This window comes from Hyla sarda, chromosome 7 (genome assembly GCF_029499605.1).
Source record: "Hyla sarda isolate aHylSar1 chromosome 7, aHylSar1.hap1, whole genome shotgun sequence".
In the NCBI taxonomy this organism is placed as follows: Eukaryota; Metazoa; Chordata; class Amphibia; order Anura; family Hylidae; genus Hyla; species Hyla sarda.
In genome coordinates, this window is record NC_079195.1 from 46,783,644 (window position 1) to 46,807,206 (window position 23,563).

General features: G+C 44.9%; 1 protein-coding gene and 1 non-coding gene across 8 annotated transcripts in view; both read left to right on the forward strand.

Annotated features, from left to right (window-relative positions):
- Positions 1 to 23,563, forward strand: part of PTPRE (protein tyrosine phosphatase receptor type E) — a 245,356-nt gene that overhangs the window by 121,982 nt on the left and 99,811 nt on the right. For all 7 annotated transcript variants that reach the window (XM_056528880.1, XM_056528879.1, XM_056528882.1 and 4 more), the window contains one exon: positions 9,831 to 9,942. In XM_056528880.1, coding sequence (XP_056384855.1) covers positions 9,837 to 9,942 — 106 coding nt within the window. In that variant the 5' untranslated portion in view covers positions 9,831 to 9,836. The remainder of the gene's footprint in view (positions 1 to 9,830; positions 9,943 to 23,563) is intronic.
- On the forward strand, positions 23,156 to 23,343 carry LOC130283718 (U2 spliceosomal RNA). Its single transcript, XR_008846828.1, has one exon. It is a non-coding gene; the product is annotated as a U2 spliceosomal RNA (small nuclear RNA).

The following is a 23,563-nucleotide window of genomic DNA, read 5'->3' on the forward strand; positions in this document are numbered from 1 at the left end:
GTTGGATAGCACGGAGTCCGGAGGGGCGTGGCCAATCTAAGACGGCAGAGAGTTTGTCTGGATCCATCTGTAGTCCCTGGCCAGAGACCAAATATCCTAGAAAAGGAAGAGATTGGCATTCAAACAGACATTTCTCAATTTTGGCATAGAGTTGGTTGTCACGAAGTCTCTGAAGAACCATACGGACATGCTGGCGGTGTTCTTCTAGATTGGCAGAAAAAATTAGGATATCGTCCAGATATACAACAACACAGGAGTATAACAGATCACGAAAAATTTCATTGACAAAGTCTTGGAAGACGGCAGGGGCGTTGCACAGTCCAAAGGGCATGACCAGATACTCAAAGTGTCCATCTCTGGTGTTAAATGCCGTTTTCCACTCGTCCCCCTCTCTGATGCGGATGAGGTTATAGGCGCCTCTTAAGTCCAATTTAGTGAAGATGTGGGCACCTTGGAGGCGATCAAAGAGTTCAGAGATGAGGGGTAAGGGGTAGCGGTTCTTAACCGTGATTTTATTAAGACCGCGGTAGTCAATGCAAGGACGTAGGGAGCCATCCTTTTTGGACACAAAGAAAAATCCGGCTCCGGCAGGAGAGGAGGATTTACGGATAAAGCCCTTTTTTAGATTCTCCTGGACGTATTCGGACATGGCAAGAGTCTCTGGGGCAGAGAGAGGATAAATTCTGCCCCGGGGTGGAGTAGTGCCCGGGAGGAGGTCGATAGGGCAATCATAAGGCCTGTGAGGAGGTAGAGTCTCAGCTTGTTTTTTGCAGAAAACATCCGCGAAGTCCATATAGGCCTTAGGGAGACCGGTTACTGGAGGAACCACAGAGTTACGGCAAGGGTTACTGGGAACCGGTTTTAGACAGTTCTTGGAACAAGAGGACCCCCAACTCTTGATCTCCCCAGTGGACCAATCCAGGGTAGGGGAATGAAGTTGAAGCCAGGGAAGTCCAAGGAGAATTTCCGAGGTGCAATTGGGGAGGACCAAAAGTTCAATCCTCTCATGATGAGATCCGATGCTCATAAGAAGGGGCTCCGTGCGGAAACGTATGGTACAGTCCAATCTTTCATTATTTACACAATTGATGTAGAGGGGTCTGGCGAGACTGGTCACCGGGATGTTGAACCTGTTGACGAGAGAGGCCAAAATAAAATTTCCTGCAGATCCAGAGTCCAAGAAGGCCACTGTAGAGAAGGAGAAGGCAGAGGCAGACATCCGCACAGGCACAGTAAGACGTGGAGAAGCTGAGTAGACATCAAGGACTGTCTCACCTTTGTGCGGAGTCAGCGTACGTCTTTCCAGGCGGGGAGGACGGATAGGACAATCTCTCAGGAAGTGTTCGGTACTAGCACAGTACAGGCAGAGGTTCTCCATACGGCGTCGTGTCCTCTCTTGAGGTGTCAGGCGAGACCGGTCGACCTGCATAGCCTCCACGGCGGGAGGCACAGGAACAGATTGCAGGGGACCAGAGGAGAGAGGAGCCGAGGAGAAGAAACGCCTCGTGCGAACAGAGTCCATATCTTGGCGGAGTTCCTGACGCCTTTCGGAAAAACGCATGTCAATGCGAGTGGCTAGGTGAATAAGTTCATGTAGATTAGCAGGAATTTCTCGTGCGGCCAGAACATCTTTAATGTTGCTGGATAGGCCTTTTTTGAAGGTCGCGCAGAGGGCCTCATTATTCCAGGACAATTCTGAAGCAAGAGTACGGAATTGTACGGCATACTCGCCAACGGAAGAATTACCCTGGACCAGGTTCAACAGGGCAGTCTCAGCAGAAGAGGCTCGGGCAGGTTCCTCAAAGACACTTCGGATTTCCGAGAAGAAGGAGTGTACAGAGGCAGTGACGGGGTCATTGCGGTCCCAGAGCGGTGTGGCCCATGACAGGGCTTTTCCGGACAGAAGGCTGACTACGAAAGCCACCTTAGACCTTTCAGTGGGAAACAGGTCCGACATCATCTCCAGATGCAGGGAACATTGGGAAAGAAAGCCACGGCAAAACTTAGAGTCCCCATCAAATTTATCCGGCAAGGATAAGCGTATCCCAGGAGCGGCCACTCGCTGCGGAGGAGGTGCAGGAGCTGGCGGAGGAGATGACTGCTGAAGCTGTGGTAGTAACTGTTGTAGCATAACGGTCAGTTGAGACAGCTGTTGGCCTTGTTGCGCTATCTGTTGTGACTGCTGGGCGACCACCGTGGTGAGGTCAGCGACAACTGGCAGAGGAACTTCAGCGGGATCCATGGCCGGATCTACTGTCACGATGCCGGCTGGCAGGTAGTGGATCCTCTGTGCCAGAGAGGGATTGGCGTGGACCGTGCTAGTGGACCGGTTCTAAGCCACTACTGGTTTTCACCAGAGCCCGCCGCAAAGCGGGATGGTCTTGCTGCGGCGGTAGTGACCAGGTCGTATCCACTAGCAACGGCTCACCTCTCTGGCTGCTGATGATAGGCGCGGTACAAGGGAGTAGGCAAAAGCAAGGTCGGACGTAGCAGAAGGTCGGGGCAGGCAGCAAGGATCGTAGTCAGGGGCAACGGCAGAAGGTCTGGAAACACAGGCAAGGAACACACAAGGAACGCTTTCACTGGCACTAAGGCAACAAGATCCGGCGAGGGAGTGAAGGGGAAGTGAGGTGATATAGGGAAGTGCACAGGTGTAACCACTAATTGGAACCACTGCGCCAATCAGCGGCACAGTGGCCCTTTAAATCGCAGAGACCCGGCGCGCGCGCGCCCTAGGGAGCGGGGCCGCGCGCGCCGGGACAGAACAGACGGAGAGCGAGTCAGGTAGGGGAGCCGGGGTGCGCATCGCGAGCGGGCGCTACCCGCATCGCGAATCGCATCCCGGCTGGCAGCGGAATCGCAGCGCCCCGGGTCAGAGGACGTGACCGGAGCGCTGCCGCGGGGAGAGTGAAGCGAGCGTTCCGGGGAGGAGCGGGGACCCGGAGCGCTCGGCGTAACAATCGGGCTTGTGGATACGTCGGTTGTCACCAACCGATCCTTCAAGCTCGGTGGCTTCCGATAAGACATCAACGGGGGTTGACAGAACTCTGGAATCTCAGAATGACATTTACTCAGGATACCCCAATGTTTACGTACCACACCAGCGATCTTATCTGATCTACTATTGAACGTAGATACAAATGCAATCCTTGGTGGCTTAGGTGTTTTTTCAGTCTGATGAATTAGTAGTTTACGATCCAATTCTAGGGTCTTGTCCTTACTTGCTAAAAGTAAATCATGTGGATAGCCTCTACGTGCAAAGTTATCCACCATTTTGTCTAGGGCCGATAAGACTCTATCATCCACTCCCACCACCCGGCGGGCCCTCATCATCTGACTTGACGGGAGGGACCGTACCATGGGGCGGGGGTGGTGACTGTCATACCTTAAAATAGAGTTGCTGTCCGTCGGTTTCGTGTATAGATCGGTGGTCAGCCGTCCACCGTCTACACATACCAACGTGTCTAGAAATTGTACTGAAACCATAGAAGAAGTTAAGGTAAATTTAATATTGGTATGAATATGATTCAAAAACTCAAAAAAATCCAAAAGTTGTTTTTGTGTACCCGTCCAAATTAAAAAGACATCATCTATGTAGCGCCACCACCCCAGCACATGAATGTCTCCTTCAGGGCCGCCATGAACACGTTCGCGTACGTGGGCGCCACGTTCGTGCCCATGGCGGTCCCGGACAACTGCAAATAAAAAATATCATTAAACATAATAATAATTATATTTCAGTACAATTTCAAGTAATGTTAAGATCAATTTACTCTCTTCCTGTGAATGGTCCAGTGAGATAGCCAGCTGGACTGCCTCCAATCCTGCTTCATGGGGTATAGACGTATACAATGAAGAGACATCTAAAGACGCCAAAATTGTATTTTCAGGAATGTTGATTGATTCAATTTTTCTAAGAAAATCCGCTGTGTCTCTAATGAAAGACTTCGAGTTCACAGCGTAGGTTCTTAGTATCCTGTCCAAAAAAATAGAAATCTGGCTGGTAATCGACCCCCTCTCATATCTATCTATCTCATATCTATCTACCTCATATCTATCTATCTCTCATATCTATCTATCTACCTCATATCTATCTATCTATCTATCTCTCATATCTATCTATCTAACTATCTATCTCTCATATCTATCTATCTCATATCTATCTATCTACCTATTTATCTATCTGTCTATATATCTGAATGTGTAACGTGTGTATGTATATATGTATTTCTTTTCCATGTATCGTATTGCACATGTTACTTATGTGTAAACTAAAACATTTAGTAAAGTTAGGATAACCCTAAGGCCTCTTTCACATTGTCGCTGGGCTCGGCTAAATGGAACTCCGTCTGCAATTCTGTCGAACTCGGGTAAACTAGCGGATCCCCAATGAACCCCATTCAAGTGACTGTTGTGCTCCGACCAGTTTCAGGGTCCGTTCTGCGCAAGTACAAAGAATAAAAAATAGACGACCAGACCCTGAAGTGGGCGGATGTAAACAGCAATGTGAACTTAGCCTAAGCCACTCCCATAGTCAAGGGTCGGGGTTCTTCTGTAATGTCCCATACAAGATGACAGAGGTCGCATATAAGTCCAATGTGGGGCTTTGTCAAAGGGGTCACAAGTAAAACATTTGCTTATAAAGTGGTCTTGGGTCAGATGAGGGGGTGGTCTGCTTTTTAGAGGGGCAGCTTCCCTAGACTAGAATGTGAGATTCATCAAGACCTGTGCTGAGGAAAAGTTGACCAGTTGTTTATATCAACCAATCAGATCGCTTCTTTCATTCTTGAAAAGGCCTGTGAAATATGGAAGAAGCGATCTGATTGGTTGCTATGGGCAACTGGGTGACTTTTCTTCTGCTCAAGTTTTGATAAATATCCCCGAGCTGTTGGAAAACTACAACTCTCAGTATGCCCGGACAGCCGCAGGCTGTCCGGGCATGCTGAGAGTTGTAGTTTTCCCTTGTTGGAAAAACACTGCTCGAAAGATTGGAGGATTGCACCCCCTAAATGGCCCCACAATGGTCAAGTCATTCAGTTCATTTAAAATACGTTTTTTTACTTGAAAATCAAGACATTCATACGTGTTGCAGTTCTTGATATTATTGATTATAATTGTTGTTATTATTATTTTCATCATCATCATTATTATTATTATTACTGTTGTTTTTATTATTTTCATCATCATCATTATTATATTTTTATTATTATTATTTTCATCATCATTATCATTATTATTATTTTCATCATCATCATCATCATCATCATCATCATTATTATTATTATTTTCATCATCATCATCATCATCATCATTATTATATTTTTATTATTATTATTTTCATCATCATCATCATTATATTTTTATTATTATTATTTTCATCATCATCATCATCATCATTATTGTTATTATTATTATTTTCATCATCATCATTATTGTTATTATTATTATTTTCATCATCATCATCATCATTATTGTTATTATTTTCATCATCATCATCATCATCATCATTATTATTATTATTATTTTCATCATCATCATCATCATTATTGTTTTTATTATTTTCATCATCATCATCATCATTATTATTATTGTTATAATCATTTTCATCATCATTATTATTATTTTCATCATCATCATCATCATCATTATTATTATTTTCATCATCATCATCATCATCATCATTATTATTATTTTCATCATCATCATCATCATCATCATCATTATTATTATTGTTATTATTATTATTTTCATCATCATCATCATCATTATTATTATTGTTATTATTATTTTCATCGTCATCATTATTATTATTGTTATTTTCATCATCATCATCATCATCATCATCATCATCATTATTATTGTTATTATTATTATTTTCATCATCATTATTATTATTATTATTGTTATTTTCATTATTATTATTGTTATTATTATTTTCATCGTCATCATTATTATTATATCTTTATTATTATTTGGATACATTAAATTCAGTTTTTTTCTTTTGATCAAGATGAATTTGGATAAACTTCTCCTGAAATAGATTAGTTTCATTTATTTTACTTTGCGCTTCTCATGATGTGATTTCAGCCGTATATCTTTATATATCATTCATAGCTAATGGTCGTCTTGATTCAGATTTATAAGTAGCTTCATCCTCTATGCACCGTGGGGATCATACCCTTTCCTTACAGTGTTTTTTTTTTATTTTTTGTAAATAAACTGTGATGTTCTGTGGTTACTGAATTATCTCTAGGGAAATGTCATACACGTCCCATAGACTGCAAAGCATTACATGTGTGTGTATATATATATATATATATATATATATATACACACACACACATATATAGAAATATGAGATATGTGGATACGCGTGGTTTTCACACCTAGGCAGTGCCTTCTTTTGGTTTGATAAATTTTTTGTCTATGACGAATGCATCTAATAATAATAAATTGAGGTATTTTAGCTTCTGGGTCGAAGCATTTATTTTTGCAAACTGTGTGCATTAAAAAAATGTACCATTCCTTAGATTTGAAGCTCTTGGACTTTATACAGTGATCCCTCAAGTTACAATATTAATTGGTTCCGGGACGACCATTGTATGTTGAAACCATTGTATGTTGAGACCATAACTATATGGAAACCTGGTAATTGGTTCTAAAGGCCCAAAATGTCATCCAAAAATAGGAAAAAGTGAGGATTAAAGAAAAATACGTAGATAACTAATATAGATAAAGCAAATCATTACATATAAAAGTAAGAAAGATCTGCTGGGAGCTGTAAATTACTGTCTGTCAGTGTTTCCCAAGCAGGGAGCCTCCAGCTGTTGCAAAACTACAACTCCCAGCATGCCCGGACAGCCAAAGGCTGTCCGGGCATGCTGGGAGTTGTAGTTTTGCAACAGCTGGGGGCACCCTGCTTGGGAAACAATGGTCTATGTAGAGGACAGGAGCTTCTTCGGGGGTCCTGTACAGTACACAGTGTCCTAAAAAAGTAATGGAATCGCCCTCACCTGGTGTCCAAAAGTGCAGCTAACCCTGGTACAGGTAAAGTGTACAGAACATGTAATACCTCCCTGTACTGTAGGGGGCGCTACCAGACACAAGTCAGTGCATACACTTCAGTAATACCAGGGTTTTACCAGTGAAATGTCCATTCTGATTGGTCGGTTCTTCCAGCTATTGAGACGTTTCACAGATCTGGACTGTCTGTAGGAATGTATGTTGAGTCTGTTTTCAAGTTACAATGGTCTTTTCTGGACCATTGTATGTTGAAACTATTGTATGTTGAGGCCATTGTAAGTTGAGGGATCACTGTATATGTTAGCGTTAGATTTTGATGTAGTTTCCACAGTCAAATCATCCGGCCATTTTCTCAGTCTTGCGCTCAAGTATCTGCTAAATAACAGAAGATAAACTGATATATTAGAATTATATATTGTCTAATGTCAGTAGCATTTGGTGGATACAGTTTAGTATAAGTTTAACATACATATTACATAAATCATTCTTCTTGTGGTACCTACCTGGCAGTTTAGGTGACTGTTTTCTTATTGTTTTCAATAATCAAAATGTTATAGGGTTATATTTACAATTAGGCATGTGCCTATAGTAGAAAATTAGTAAAGTTTACATAAGGACATGTGGAAATACACATAGATGTCAATACTATACACTGCTCAAAAAAATAAAGGGAACACTTAAACAACACAATGTAACTCCAGGTCAATGACACTTCTGTGAAATCACACTGTCCACTCAGGAAGCAACACTGATAGACAATCAATTTCACATGCTGTTGTGCAAATGGAACAGACAACAGGTGGAAATTATAGGCAATTAGCAAGACACCCCCAATAAAGGAGTGGTTTCTGCAGGTCGTGACCAGAGACCAATTCTCAGTTTCTATGCTTCCTGGCTGATGTTTTGGTCATTTTTGAATGCTGGCGGTGCTTTCACTCTAGTGGTAGCATGAGACGGAGTCTACAACCCACACAAGTGGCTCAGGTAGTGCAGCTCATCCAGGATGGCACATCAATGCGAGCTGTGGCAAGAAGGTTTGCTGTGTCTATCAGCGTAGTGTCCAGAGCATGGAGGCACTACAAGGAGACAGGTCAGTACATCAGGAGATGTGGAGGAGGTCGTAGGAGGGCAACAACCCAGCAGCAGGACTGCTACCTCCACCTTTGTGCAAGGAGGAGTAGGAGGAGCACTGCCAGGGCCCTGCAAAATGGCCTCCAGCAGGCCACAAATGTACATGTGTCCACTCAAACGGTCAGAAACAGACTCCATTAGGGTGGTATGAGGGCCCGACGTCCACAGGTGGGGGTTGTGCTTACAGCCCAACACCATGCAGAACATTTGCCATTTGCTAGAGAACACCAAGATTGGCAAATTTGCCACTGGCACCCTGTGCGCTTCACAGATGAAAGCAGGTTCACACTGAGCACATGTGACAGATGTGACAGAGTCTGGAAACGCCGTGAAGAACTTTCTTCTGCTTGCAACATCCTCCAGCATCACCGGTTTGGAGGTGGGTCAGTAATGGTGTGGGGTGGCATTTCTTTGGGGGCCTCCAAATGCAAGACAATGCTAGACCTCATGTGGCTGGAGTGTGTCAGCAGTTCCTGCAAGAGGAAGGCATTGATGCTATGGACTGGCCCGCCCGTTCCCCAGACCTGAATCCGATTGAGCACATCTGGGACATCATGTCTCACTCCATCCACCAACGACACATTGCACCACAGACTGTCCAGGAGTTGGCGGATGCTTTTGTTCAGGTCTGGGAGGACATCCCTTAGGAGACCATCCACTACCTCATCAGGAGCATGTCCAGGCATTGTAGGGAGGTCATACAGGCACGTGGAGGCCACACACACACTACTGAGCCTCATTTTGACTTGTTTTAAAGGGGTATTCCAGGCCAAAACTTTTTTTTATATATCAACTGGCTCCGGAAAGTTAAACAGATTTGTAAATTACTTCTATTAAAAAAACGTAATCCATCCAATAGTTATTAGCTTCTGAAGTTGAGTTGTTGTTTTCTGTCTAACTGCTCAATGATGACTCACGTCCCGGGAGCTGTGCAGTTCCTATGGGGATATTTTCCCATCATGCACAGCTCCCGGGACGTGACATCATCATTGAGCAGTTAGACAGAAAACTTCAGAAGCTAATAACTATTGGTAGGATTAAGATTTTTTAATAGAAGTAATTTACAAATCTGTTTAACTTTCCGGAGCCAGTTGATATATAAATATAAAAAAAAGTTTTTGCCTGGAATACCCCTTTAAGGACATTACATAAAGTTGGATCAGCCTGTAGTGTGGTTTTCCACTTTGATTTTGAGTGTGACTCCATATCCAGACCTCCATGGGTTGATAAATTTTATTTCCATTGATAATTTTTGTGTGATTTTGTTGTCAGCGCATTCAACTATGTAAAGACAAAAGTATTTCATATGATTAGTTCATTCATTCAGATCTAGGATGTGTTATCTCAGTGTTCCCTTTATTTTTTTGAGCAGTGTATATTCAGTTGTTCAATTCCCCTGCAGCACTCCAACAGGAGAAATGAAGCATTACACAGTATATGTTTAAATCAACACCTATGTATTGCAGGTCCTCCAAAGAAAGTTGCCTTTTGTAGGAAGGATTTTTATTACGGCTTCGGGCTATGTAGCCATGTTAACACTTTCATCTATCATTAGTACCTGTAAATCACCATCTAGTCCAATTGGATCTAGATGAATTCTAACTTATATAACTATATAATGTAGATGTGTTAATAATTCATTATTTTAATGTTATCTTTATTGATTTCTTTTTTAGATAATCATGTTGGGACGGCTGTGGTCACCGGTGATCCTCTTCTATATTATACTTGGTCAGGGGTGGACAGCGGAGGTGAATCAGACAACATCATCATACTCCACCTTACCAAGTAAGAGAATGCTTCATGAACATATTAGATACTCACAAATAGATATTCCTATAATCTATAATCCACCATCAGTAGGAACTGTTACGTGCTGGATGATACAAAGAAGTTCCTAATTATTTTTTTCTTTTAGTATTCCACATTGTATTGTAGTCCTGTAAGTAGACAAAGGTGCTGAACAATATGAGCTTCTGGATTATTTCACACTGAATTAAATGAGAAATTTTGTGGTTAAAAACGTATCCCCTATCCGCAGGAACTCTCCCCGGGAGCGGTGCGTTAGGCCCCCTGCATGAAGTGGGGGCCACCCCGCCCCCTTCATATATTTCTATGGGAGAACCATTTGGCTATCTTCAGCTCTCCCATAGAGCTATATGGAGGGGGCATGGTGGCTCCCGCTTCAGGCAGGGGGTCGTGACGCGCCGCTCCCAGGGAGACCCGGGGCTCCGTACAGTAGAACGCGGGGGGCCCCAGTGCTCGGACCCCTCACAATCTAAAACTTATTTCCTATCCTGCGGATACGGGATACGTTTTTCACCACAAGACTTCTCCTTTAAACGCATTTACCTGTATTACATGGAAAATTAGATTATATATTTTATTCCAAATGCTACTCCAATCACGCCTTTTATTTTTGTTTTTTTTCTGGGAAGAGCTTTATTTTACTTATCGCTAGAGAGTGATCTGGTATGTATTTTGGGAGGCTTAACTTGAATTTGTGCACCCAGCTTTCTATTCATTGTTTATGGGGCTTCCAAACATTTGTATGTTGTACAGATCAGTTGGGTTCCGAGTGGTCGGATCCTGTTGGTGCAGAATAACATGCTGAGAAGGAACAACCATAAGTGATAAGATGGAAACAGTTGTAAAATCTTTGGGGTCTCTAATCAGGGCCGATGCAAGGATTTTTGTACACACAGGCAAAAGTGCATTTTGGTCCTCCCCCCCCTTGCCCCCCATCACTGACCTCCGCTCCAGCGCTGACACCAGAGCTGCCGCTGGATGTGGCACTCGGCTAACCCTGCATGCCGTGCATGATAACGTCATTTCATTGAGTGGCATGCAGGGTGGAAGGAGCGCCTCCCGTGCCGTGTGCAGTACTTGGGAAGAATTAATGTTCCCTGCTACAGTGCAGTTCTGACTGGCGAAGCATTCATGGTACACATTGCGACTTATCTTACCTTTTTTTTTGGGGGGGGGGGGGGGAGAGGCTACTCTGATTCAAATCTTTATTAACTATGATCCTTTTTAGTAGTAGCTGTTTTTGTGTGACAACAAATATTGCCAACATTACAGCTCCCATCAATTTATCCTAGACTAGTGCTGTTTCCTTATACGGTGCTATATTATATTTCAAGATGAGAGTCGGTACTGTGTTAGCCCTCGAAATATAGGAGATAAGTGGAGTAGCAATAATACCTTTATTGGCTGAGAAGATATAGATTCCCAGCTTTCAAGACCTCTTAGGTCCCTTCATCGCGGATTGGTAACAGAATATAAAGCTATATATGCCTCCCCCCTCCCTTGTCAATTGTTTCCACAGAAAATGTGGTGGAATTGAGCTCTGGAAAACCGATAGCTCAGAGCGTGTGTAAAAAAGCAAAATGTAGAGAAAAGTGCAAAACGTAGGGAAACATTAATAAATACCATGTAAAAATACCTTTCAGGAGTCAAAACCCGCAAAAAAAAACTACACTCAGTAAATCAGGGCCACTGTCTTTTAGAGACACAAAAATGGCCCATAACTGGAATGGTCTTCTCTGGCCAAACTGGTGATCATCATCACTTCCATTCAATCAAGCATACAATTAAAGGGGTACTCCGCTGCTCAGCGTTTGGAACAAACTGTTCAGAACGCTGGAGCCGGCGCCGGGAGCTCGGGACGTCATAGCCCCGCCCCTCATGCTGTCACACCCCGCCCCCTCAATGCAAGTCTATGGGAGGGGGGCGTGACATCATAAGGGGGCAGGGCTATGACGTCACGAGCTCCTGGCGCTGGTTCCAGCGTTCGGAACGGTTTGTTCCAAACGCTGAGCAGCAGAGTACCCCTTTAACTTGCTGAAGACGATGAAAAACTGAAACTCCCCAATAGATACTCAAGACAGGGGCGTACCTAGAGCATTTGGCACCCGGGGCGGACCCTTTGTTTGGCACTAAACCCCCCGCCCCCCCCCCCCACCCCCCTTAATTACACCCCCTCCCTCCCCTCAAGGGCGGACTGACAACACTCGGGGCCCCCGGACCAAAAAAAAAGCAAGGGCCCCTGCTAGGCTCTGCAGCTCATCAATCTTCTGCCACGCTCCTATTCCACCCAAATCCCACATACAATAAATTAAAATTTATATAAGAAACACTTTAACTTAGGTAAATTTCCATGACTAATAATACTGGTATACAAGGAGTAAATATATACCACCACACAATAACTGGATAATACCACCATACTGTACTGAATACAACCACTATACACAGACCAGTATACTATAAAGGATCTGTATACAATATAAGTGATTATATACAGGACCATATGGTGGTAGATATCAGCTGTACACAGGATGTATATACCATATAAGTGATTACAGTTACATTTTGGGACTCACAATCACGTCTTTTCTGATCAGCGGCGTCCTCTTTCCTTTTCTTCTCTGTCCGGATAAGACCACCATGTGGATCTCTTAACATCTGCAGGAAAAACATGTCAGACTCTGCATATATTCAGTGCCCTCCTCTACACAATCTTCCCATCTATAGGCCCACAAACTGTAATAATGCCCTCCTTGCTGTCCTGCACAGTAAAAGGGCAGGTAGGTAGGTAGCCAGGTAACCCCCCTCTTTACCATAGGTATATGCAGAGTTACATCCCCCCCTCTTTCCCATAGGTATGTGCAGAGCTACGCTAAACCCCCCCCCTCTTTCTCATAGGTATGTGCAGAGCTACCCACCCCCTCTTCCCCATATGTATATGCAGAGCTACACCCCCCTCTTCCCCATAGGTATATGCAGAGCTACGCCCCCCCTTCCCCATAGGTATATGCAGAGCTACACCCCCCTCTCCCTCCCCCATAGGTATATGCAGAGCACCCCCCTCTCCCTCCCTTCCCTATAGGTATATGCAGAGCACCCCCCCTCTCCCTCCCTTCCCTATAGGTATATGCAGAGCACCCCCCTCCCCCCCTTCCCTATAGGTATATGCAGAGCACCCCCCCTCTGCCTCCCTTCCCCATAGGTATATGCAGAGCACCCCCTCCCCCTTCCCTATAGGTATATGCAGAGCACCCCCCTCTCCCCCCTTCCCTATAGGTATATGCAGAGCGCCTCCCCTCTCCCCTTTCCCTATAGGTACAGTATATGCAGAGCACACCCCCCTCTCCCCCCTTCCCTATAGGTACAGTATATGCAGAGCACCCCCCTCACCCCCCTTTCCTATAGGTACAGTATATGCAGAGCACCCCCCCCTCTCCCCCCCTTCCCTATAGGTACAGTATATGCAGAGGCACCCCCTCTCCCCCCCCTTCCCTATAGGTACAGTATATGCAGAGCCCCCCCTCTCCCCCCCTTCCCTATAGGTACAGTATATGCAGAGCCCCCCTCTCCCCCCCTTCCCTATAGGTACAGTATATGCAGAGCACCCCCCCTCTCCCCCCCTTCCCTATAGGTACAGTATATGCAGAGCCCCCCCCTCTCCCCCCTTCCCTATAGGAACAGTATATGCAGAGCCCCCCTCTCCCCCTTCCCTATAGGTACAGTATATGCAGAGCACCCCCCTTCCCTATAGGTAGAGTATATGCAGAGCCCCCTCCCTCTCCCCCCTTCCCTATAGGTACAGTATATGCAGAGCACCCCCCCCTCTCCCCCTTCCCTATAGGTACAGTATATGCAGAGCATCCCCCCTTCCCTTTAGGTACAGTATATGCAGAGCACCCCCCCTCTCCCCCCCCTTCCCTATGAGTACAGTATATGCAGAGCACCCCCCTCTCCCCCCCTTCCCTATAGGTACAGTATATGCAGAGCACCCCCCTCTCCCCCCTTCCCTATAGGTACAGTATATGCAGAGCACCCCCCCCCCTTCCCTATAGGTACAGTATATGCAGAGCCCCCCCCCCTCTCCCCCCTTCCCCCCTCGAGAGTGGCACCCGGGGCGGGCCGCCGCCCCCCCCCCCCCCCCCCTTGGTACGCCACTGACTCAAGATAATAGCAGTACAGGCCAAGCAATGCTTCACCTGGAGATTATAAATGTAGACCTTTGGGCTATGTTCACACAACAGAATGTCCACATGGAGAATCTCTGTGCAGACATTCCGCAAACTGCGGGCGCGGGCATAAACATGCTGGCGCTAGGACCGTACAGGAATGCGCCGTCTCATAGATGGCTATGTATTCTGTGTGGACTCTGAACATGTTCATTCTTTGTGCGGACACACAAAATGAAATTCCGTCATGTGCACAGCACAGCAGAATCCCGTTGAATTCGAGGAGATGAATTTGCACGGAAATTTGACGAGGTGTGAACCTAGCCTCACTGATTTACATGTGCTTTTAAGCTGGTCATACATTTCAGAAAGCTTGTTCAGGTGAAAGCTGTCTACCCCGAACCCCACATACTCATACATGCTCAGCTCTTAAAGGGTACTCCGGGGCAAAACATCTTATCCCCTATCAAAAGGATAGGGGATAAGATGTTAGATCGCAGGGATGCCACTGCTGGGGATCCCCGCAATCTATGGGCCGGCAGCAGCGGCGTCAGGAACACGGGAGCGTGGAGTTCCAATGTTCATGACCTCAGGCCACGCCCCCTCCATTCATGTCTATGGGAAGGGGCGTGGTGGCTAGTATGAAGCCGCCATGCCTCCTCCCATAGACCTGAATGGAGGAGGCGCGGCAGCTGTAGTTCCCAATCATCCGGCATGGGGCTGAGTTTTCTCCGTGCACGGATGACCGGGGTGCCAATCTAACATCTTATCCCCTATCCTTTTGATAGGGGATAAGATGTTTTGCGCTAGAGTACCCCTTTAACAGAGAAGAGGTAAGAAGCCGCTGACAGACTCAGATACTGGTGGCGACTTATCTCCCTGAGAAAAAAGCAATTGTGCATCTTGCCTATAATGGGATTGCTGAGCAGAGATCGCTGCAAGCTGGAGAGTGAAGTGCACTACCGTGTGCTTCTTCCTGCTTGTTCTCCTGCTCGGTGGGGTTTTCAGCACTTTTTTATTTTAAATGACAGGGACTCTTTCTAATGTGTATGCCCAGTTTACCTCTTGGCTCCAAGCCCACTGAAGTGCTTAGCACCCCTCATCCACTGTAGTAGCCCACCAGGTAGGTATAAATAAGCATGTGTTTGCATGAAGGATCATGTATAACTACGCAGTGCTCTAGTTTTTACCCGTTTTTACATAATTCCGAAAAATCTCTTTAAGATTCTAGTTTAAGAAACTCATAATGATTCATCATTGAATGACATTCTACAGAAATGTATGCCTCCAAGTTTGTGGTAACAATTTGGGGAAGAAGTTTTCAGAATGACACGATTTCCTGGGTGTAAATATGTTTTTCTCACCCCGACAGAGGTTTTGTCTTTAATTTTGTAATCTGCAGTCCTTCACCCGTATCAAGGAATTGGCATTGAGACACCCATGATAATGCTATGTTCTATCAGAAACAAAATACTCACTAATTGTGAAGCAGTCAGCCCCTGGAATACATCCAGAAAATCATAATGAGACAGCTGACAGATGTCTGTATGTATGTATATATATATATATATATATGTGTGTGTGTGTGTGTGTATATATGTGTGTGTGTGTGTGTGTGTGTGTGTGTGTGTATATATATGTATGTGTGTGTGTGTGTGTATGTTTGTATGTGTATATATATATATATATATATATATATATATATGTGTGTGTGTGTGTTTGTGTGTGTGTGTGCGTGGTGGCCCAGAACGGGAGGTGTTACCCCATGCTCCTGTTGTCCTGTCAGGCAGCCTCCTTCAGTGTCCCCAAGGCCCCCCTGCACTTGTGTTTCCCCGTTGTAAATATGTTTTACCATGTAAAGTGTTATAAAATGTAATGTTGCTTTAAGAGTTATACCATGTGATATGTCATGTGATTGTTACCCAGGAGGTACCAGTGACCAGTTGATCCCAAGAGTGACCTATGGGCTCCCTGCTAGTCTCCCCATATAAGCCCTGGGTGGAGCTTCTCTCTCTTTGAGCTTCTCTCTCTCTTCTTGCTGAGGTCCAGTGCAGTCTTGTCTAGTGTGTGTGTAAAGAGTGTTGGAGACCTCAAAGTCCAGTCCTGCAGCCACCATCAAGTCAAGTAAGATAAAGTCACAGCTTTATGAGTCAAGTCAGTCCCTGTCATCTGTCAAATCAGCATGGTCTGCATTCAATTGTCCAGTCCTACTACAAGTCCCAGCAAGCCCTTAAGGTCTCTGCGTCATTGGTCACCTCCTTGGGCCCTGGCTGAACTGTATAGACTTTACCAACTATCTACCCTCAGTAAAGCTTCCGTTGTCCGTAACTTGGCGTCGGAGTCTTTATTGCCCCCGTGCCTAGCCAAGGATCCAGCGGTATACCTTCGGGTGGTTATAGGCTAAACCACGTACTGTGCTGTAATAGGATTTTGTGAGCAGTGGTTACTTTCCTCATTTCACCATACTGTTATGGTGCATCATAGGCAAAGAGGTAGCTAAGTAGCGGTCGTGGCATCTTGGTAGTTTTAGAGAGAGCCATATGGTGGCATAACAGACTTTAATACAGTTTCTTTAGAAGATACATTTCTATATATAAATATATATATTTTGCCTTTCCCCCAAAAAATGTATTGTGCAAAAGTACTAAATAAAAAAATATATATATTTTGTATGGTTGCAATCAGAAGTACCAGTAACACTGTCAAATCTTTGCTTTACTTGCTTTTATACTGATTTTGAGTTATTTCCGTTTCTTCCTATCCTTCCATACACATAGCTGCTTTCAGAATGGCAGTAGTCAGCCTGAATTCACACTGGACAAAAGGCAGCCTAACCCATTCATTTCAGCAGGATGAGATGCCTGTCTCACATGTATGGTATGAATATGAAAAAGACAAAGGGATGCGCTCCGTAGTATAAGATCTTAGGGTTAACAGGACAAACACAACAATGTGAATTGCGCTTACAAGATAAAGTTGCACTCCTGTCCAAGTACAACCATGGAAATGAGCATGAAGATGAGATGATGAGGCAGGTCTCTGCAGCTTCTCCGCACCAAGCAATAACGATAAAACCAGAATTCCTCCAAAGAACAAGCAGAGTAATGAAAGTGCTGAGACCAGGATAAGAGTAAGGATTCTTTATTCCCACAATGCAACGCGTTTCGCGGAAGTTCCGCTTCATCAGCGGAACTTCCGCAGAATGCGTTGCATTGTGGGAATAAAGAATACTTACTCTTATCCTGGTCTCAGCGCTTCCATTACTCTATTTGTTCTTTGGAGGGATTCTGGTTTTATCGTCACATGGAATGGAAAAGCAGGATCGGGCATGTTGAATTTCAATGCCTGATCCTTTTGCTTTCTCAAAAGTTAAGGTGCTCCCAGAGGTGTCTGGTAGCGGCTTTTTCTCTTCTCAGCATTAATAACGCTTGCACACTCAGCCAAACTGAAAGTGCATGGGTATGAGGAGATCAGGGGAGATAGCCATTGATGGTATATGGGCAACTTTGCTGTATAACTGTATTGTCTAAGTTTCCGCAGTACACTGCTCCATGACAACAAAACCAGAACAATTCTTAATTTAGCTTTAGTCAAGAATGGAGAAGTCAACATTGTGAAACTCAAAATCAGTATAAATTAAGATGAAATAAAGTAAAAATTTGCTATGTTGCTAAACATCAAAATTTTGTAAACTATTGGTGAAAAATAAAGTTCCTCATTCTGGGGCTAATAAAAGTGTAGGGAGCAGCTCGGGACTTAAATGGGCACTGTCAGATACAAAAACGTTTGATATGTTGTAAAGCATGTATAACCAATAGGTTTTGCAATTGCTTTCATTAGAAAATTTTCATACGGAAAAAGCCAGTCAAACAACTGCCCCACTGCCTACTTGGACACATACTAGTCCTGCTGTGTCCATGCATCCTCACCTATATCATGGACACACTTCCTTGATTGACAGCTGGAGCGCAGGGCTCACAGCTGGAGGAAAAATCCCCCCACTGTCAGCTTGTGTCCCGCTACTGTCAGTGAGGACAAGCTGGGAGTTGTAGTTTTGCTAATGTTAGGGGAGATGTGAGCAGACAGCATACTGAGGGAGGGGGCGGAGACCTGCACTAGTGAGCTAAATTACAAGTGTAATAAAAAAATAAATATAGGTGCTAGACACATAAAAATTAGATGTACATGGTCAGAATTAGGTACTGAGTGATATATATAAAAAACAAAATTTTGTTGGATCTGACTGCTTTAAAGGGGTACTCCACCCCCAGACATTTTATCCCCTATCCAAAGGATAGGCGATAAGATGGTTGATCATGGGGGGCCCGCCACTGGGACCCCCGCGATCTCTGCTGCGCACCGCAGTCATCTGGTGAACGTAGTGAACTTTGCTCCATGCCTGATGTCATAGCCATGCCCCCTCGTGACATCATGCCCTCCCTCTCAATCCAAGTCTATGGGAGGGGGCGTGATGGGAGGGGCCGTCACAAGCCTCTGATGCCGCAGCCGCTGTTCTAAATGAATGCCGGGTGCTGCAGAGAGTTCGCAGGGGTCCCAGCGGCAGGACCCCCGCAATCAGACATCTTATCCCCTATCCTTTGGAGTACCCCTTTAAACCCACTCCTTTTTTTTAGAAGCTAAGGAATGCCACTATCAGCCAGAATGAAGCAATCTTCGCTGCAAAATGGCAGTTAAAAAAAATGATATATTATTTGGTTGTCTAATATTTGTCTAAGAAGGTGGGAAGGAAAAAACTAAAAGGATAGTAAATAAGATGTCTGATTGTGGGGGTAGGATCACACGTGTTGTATTTTGCTGCATATTTTCTTGAGCTGATTTTGCTACCCATTGGCCCTCATTTACTAACAGGATCCCGACACTTTTTGTCGGGTTTTGCGCCAGAATTCTGTCTGCGCCAGAATTTGCGCCAGAATTTGTGCCAGAATCAAAATCACTCAGAGTGAAAAAAAAAAAAAAATGGGAGTTTTTCCCGACAAAAGGGGCGTGTTCCCGACAAAAAGAGAAAAAACCCTCCGAGTGTGAAGAAAACTCACAGGAAAACCGACAGCTCTGAGCTATCGGTAAATTCCTCAAAACTGAGTGAATCCTGCTACCCCCAGCATGGAACAGGGTCTGTTCCATGTTGGGGGTAGTAGTACAGGGCCTGAGGGATTGATCGCACCGGGTCTCACTTCTGAGACCCAATCCGATCAGATGTTATTAAGCAGGGGAGCGGGCGGCATGTTCCGATCCCCTGCAATGTACTGTAATCTTTCATTTTTAAATTCCCCACCAGTCCACCAGGAGCCCTGAATGGCCGGGACCGAGGAGCCAATCAGGGCTCCTGGCAGAGTTTTAATATAGAAGCGCTGTGGTGGGCAAAGATGTATAGAATCGCTGGGGGGGGGGTATATATCTGGCCCCTCCAGCGTTTCTATATATCTTTCCCCCTGCTGCGCTATATCACACTTAGTGCCCGCTGCGCTTGAATAAATGTACTGCCCCCCAGCGCTATTATATATCTATACTCACCCTTGCTCCGCATATACTGACCCCCGCTGCGCATATTTATATATACACTGACCCCCCCAGCTGCGCATATTAATATTCATATTTTCTCCCTCCCCTGGCTGCCAATGAATGAAAACTCTATTAGCAGCGGAGCGGAGGGCTGCTAAGAGTTTGTCATTCATAGCGGGCAGCAGCTGCATATCATGCTGTGGGGGTCAGACATATGGATATATGTCTGACCCTCACATCATACATATATACAAATGCCGGCTCACCGCTAGGAATGACAAGTAAAGCAGTGCAGGGATGCTCGCGCTGCTGCTCCTAATAGCTTGTCATTCATAGCCGTGAGCCGGCATTTGTACATGTATGATGTGAGGGTCAGACATATATCCATATGTCTGACCCCCACAGCATGATATGCAGCTGCTGCCCGCTATGAATGACAAACTCTTAGCAGCGTGAGCGGGCAGCAGCCTTCCGCTCCCCCGCTAATAGAGTTTTCATTCACTGGCAGCCAGGGGAGGGAGAAAATATGAATATCAATATGCACAGCTGGGGGGGGGGTCAGTATATATAAATATGCGCAGCGGGGGTCAGTATCGATATATAATAGCGCTGGGGGGCAGTACATTTATTCAAGCGCAGCGGGCACTAAGTTTGATATAGCGCAGATATATACCCCCCCAGCGATTCTATACATCTTTGCCCACCACAGCGCTTCTATATTAAAACCCTGCCAGGAGCCCTGATTGGCTCCTCGGTCCTGGACACTCAGGGCTCCTGGTGGTGAATTTAAAAATGAAAGTTTACTGTACATTGCAGGGGATCAGAACATGCCGCCCGCTCCCCTGCTTAATCACATCTGATCGTATCGGGTCTCAGAAGTGAGACCCGGTGCGATCAATCCCTCAGCCCCTCTACTACTACCCCCAACATGGAACAGACCATGTTCCATGATGGGGGTAGTAGTACAAGCACTAATGTAGTCAGAATTTGCAGAGACTTTTTTCTGTCGCACAGAATACATTTTGTGCGACAGAAAAAAACCTGCGACAGAAAGAAAGGGAAATTGAGTGACAGATTAGTAAATAGCATCAGAAAAAAAAAGGAGTAAAGGACTTGCAAAAACACAAACCGACACTCCACTCATAGTAAATGAGGGCCATTGTCTTTAATGCGTCGGAAAATACGCAGCAAGATCTGGCATGTGTAACCCTAACCCTGCTAAGACCCCCTGCGATCTCTAGAGTAGGGTCCTGTCTCTCCCTGTGCATGGAACGCATGCCTACACATGCTACATGCACTATACATGCTCCATGCACAGGAAGAGACAGGGCCCCTTTCAGGGGTTAGAGAGTACCTGTGGTTATTAAAAAAATAAATGAGCTTTTACATAATTTTGTAGCCTCAGATGCCCCAAATTCAATGCTGCTTTTATTTCTTTGCGACACCCTCCCCCTGTTCCCGAGATATAGGGATTGTACTATTTGGTTGACAACCTGCACTTTTTTTCTGAATAGTCAGGTGGGCATAAACTTTTGTGGTGTCCCGCTACAGTATTGCATACAGTACCTAATGTAGAGGTCCCCAAAGTTAGAGTAACTATGTTCAGGTAGGGTTCCTCAGGTGGGACAGCCCCTAGTCGCCTCTCCTTAAGTCTATCTCTAATAATAAGTCATGTATATATTTAATAATTATATATATATTTTATAGTAATGTATAGTACTTGTCTTGTTCAGCATCGCAGGACCTTTGGTCATGTGACCATGCTGGTGACCTCTATGGTGTGTTGCAGGACCTTGGGTCACGTATTACCCAAAAATCTTTGTGATGGTGATTGACATCAGTATGGACCAATTAGCATTAGTCCAGATCCTGCCCATATAAGGAAGCTGTGTCCAATTATCGCTCTCTTGGGTTGCTGCTCTCGTGGATGCCGGACTACCAGGACGGTTCTACGCAACTTTCAAAGACACGCTAGGCCTAACCATCTACCGGCCTCAACTGAACCAAAACCATGAGTTCAAATTTAAATCCTCACTAATGCAAGCGTGACTTCTGGACCGCAACTAAATCCCCTAAATCCAGTGGAACAACGCACAATACTAAAAGACTCTAAATGCTAAAGTACCAACCATTGTCAATCTCCAGAGAAAGCCGTTGTTATGCTAAGAGACTGTTATGTTATTGAAGCTTGCAGAAAATCTTCAGTAAAAGTTAATACTGTTACAGCAACTCTCCGGTTGTGGACAATCTATTATTATCTACCTCCCTATCGTTCCTGGGAACGGCGGCGGTAGGAAAAGCGTTACTGAAGAGACCTCACCCTGGCGTCATGAATAGCAAGGGTTAACAAGCACCCTTTAATAACCGCACAGCTACTCTCCCCATACCCTAAATCCCCCACTTTATTTTAAAAAGGGGTTTAAACGCTAGGCTCAAGAGGGTGTGAGCCTAATTTACGCCCCCTCAGTCTCATTTACAACCCTCCAAGCCTTATTTATACCCCACAGCCTTATACTGATACCCCGTGTGCCACTCACATTCCGTCACTCTGGGCCTGATACTTTCCCCTTCAGCCTCATATTTACACCCTCTGAGTCGGATTCATACCCCCTCAGCCTTATACTCACTCCTTGAGCCTGATTCATGCCCCATAGCCTCATACTCACACCCTCCGTGCCTCATACTCACACCCCTACAACCTGATACTCGTCCTCCAGCCTCATAATAGCAGCCCCCTGAACCCATTTTATTCCCCCCTCTACCTCATATTCTCATCCCCTGAGCCTGATTCATGCCCCTTTTTTAAATAAATTACATGGTTGGTTACCTGACTATTCAGGGGAATGTTCATTTACCCAAATAATAAAATCCCAAGTAATTGGGACGGGGGGCAAAATAACAAAATCAGTTGTATTCAGGACACCCAGGGCTATCAAATTGTATAAAAACAACAACAAAAAAATAAATAATGTATACATGACCACAGGTCCTCTTGAAAATATAACTGAGACCCTCTCTGACTTCTAGATATAGCTGAACGCAGCGCACAACAGCAGCGTCCCTGAACTCTGCGCTCATTGCAGTAGATGGGCTCCATTATAGTCACTTGTAATCCTTACATAATATATATATACTTGTAATCCTTATATAGTCACTTATAATCCATTATAGTCACTTGTAATGAGCCTGTCACTTGTAATCCCTCTAATTATACTAGATCATGTTTTCACTTGTCACCCCTTGGACGTGACACCTGAATGCGTTATAGGGTGTTAGCCGGGTGTTATAGCATTGAGCATACTATATATCTGCTAATCCCTAAATGATCCTGGAATATGTGTCTTTCCGCAGCCTCTGCAGCTATCTTCCTCCCACACAGACTATATTCAATCTCCTCAATGCTGCATGAACTGACATTCGGAATGAACCATTGTTAGTTACAATGAGAAAATAACACCGTGTGTCCTCCCACCTGCGGCTGACACAGGGAAACTTTTATTTTATATATCGCTTCTCGGCCTTTTGGCTAAGATCAAGTGTAGTATCTGTTCTTATCAGTTTAAGCTGGTGACCCGAAGCGCTGGTTTTGGGCTGGTAGAGATGGGTGCTGCATGGAGGGATCAGGTGTACCAGGGCGTTCCGTGGCTGGTTCTGAGGCTAGGTTTCCACTTTTTTTTTCTTTCTGGCAGTTTTTGGAAAACTGCCACTGCAGTTTTGGAGCCAAAGCCAGAAGTGTATTCAAAAGGAATAGGACATATAAAGGAAGGACTTATACTTCTCCTCCCTTATGGATCCACTTCTGACTTTGGCTCAAAAACTGCAGTGGCAGTTTTCCAAAAACTGCCAGACAAAAAACCAAGTGGAAACCTAGCCTGAGGAATCAGCTTGACGGCTGCCCTAATGTGACCTGTTTC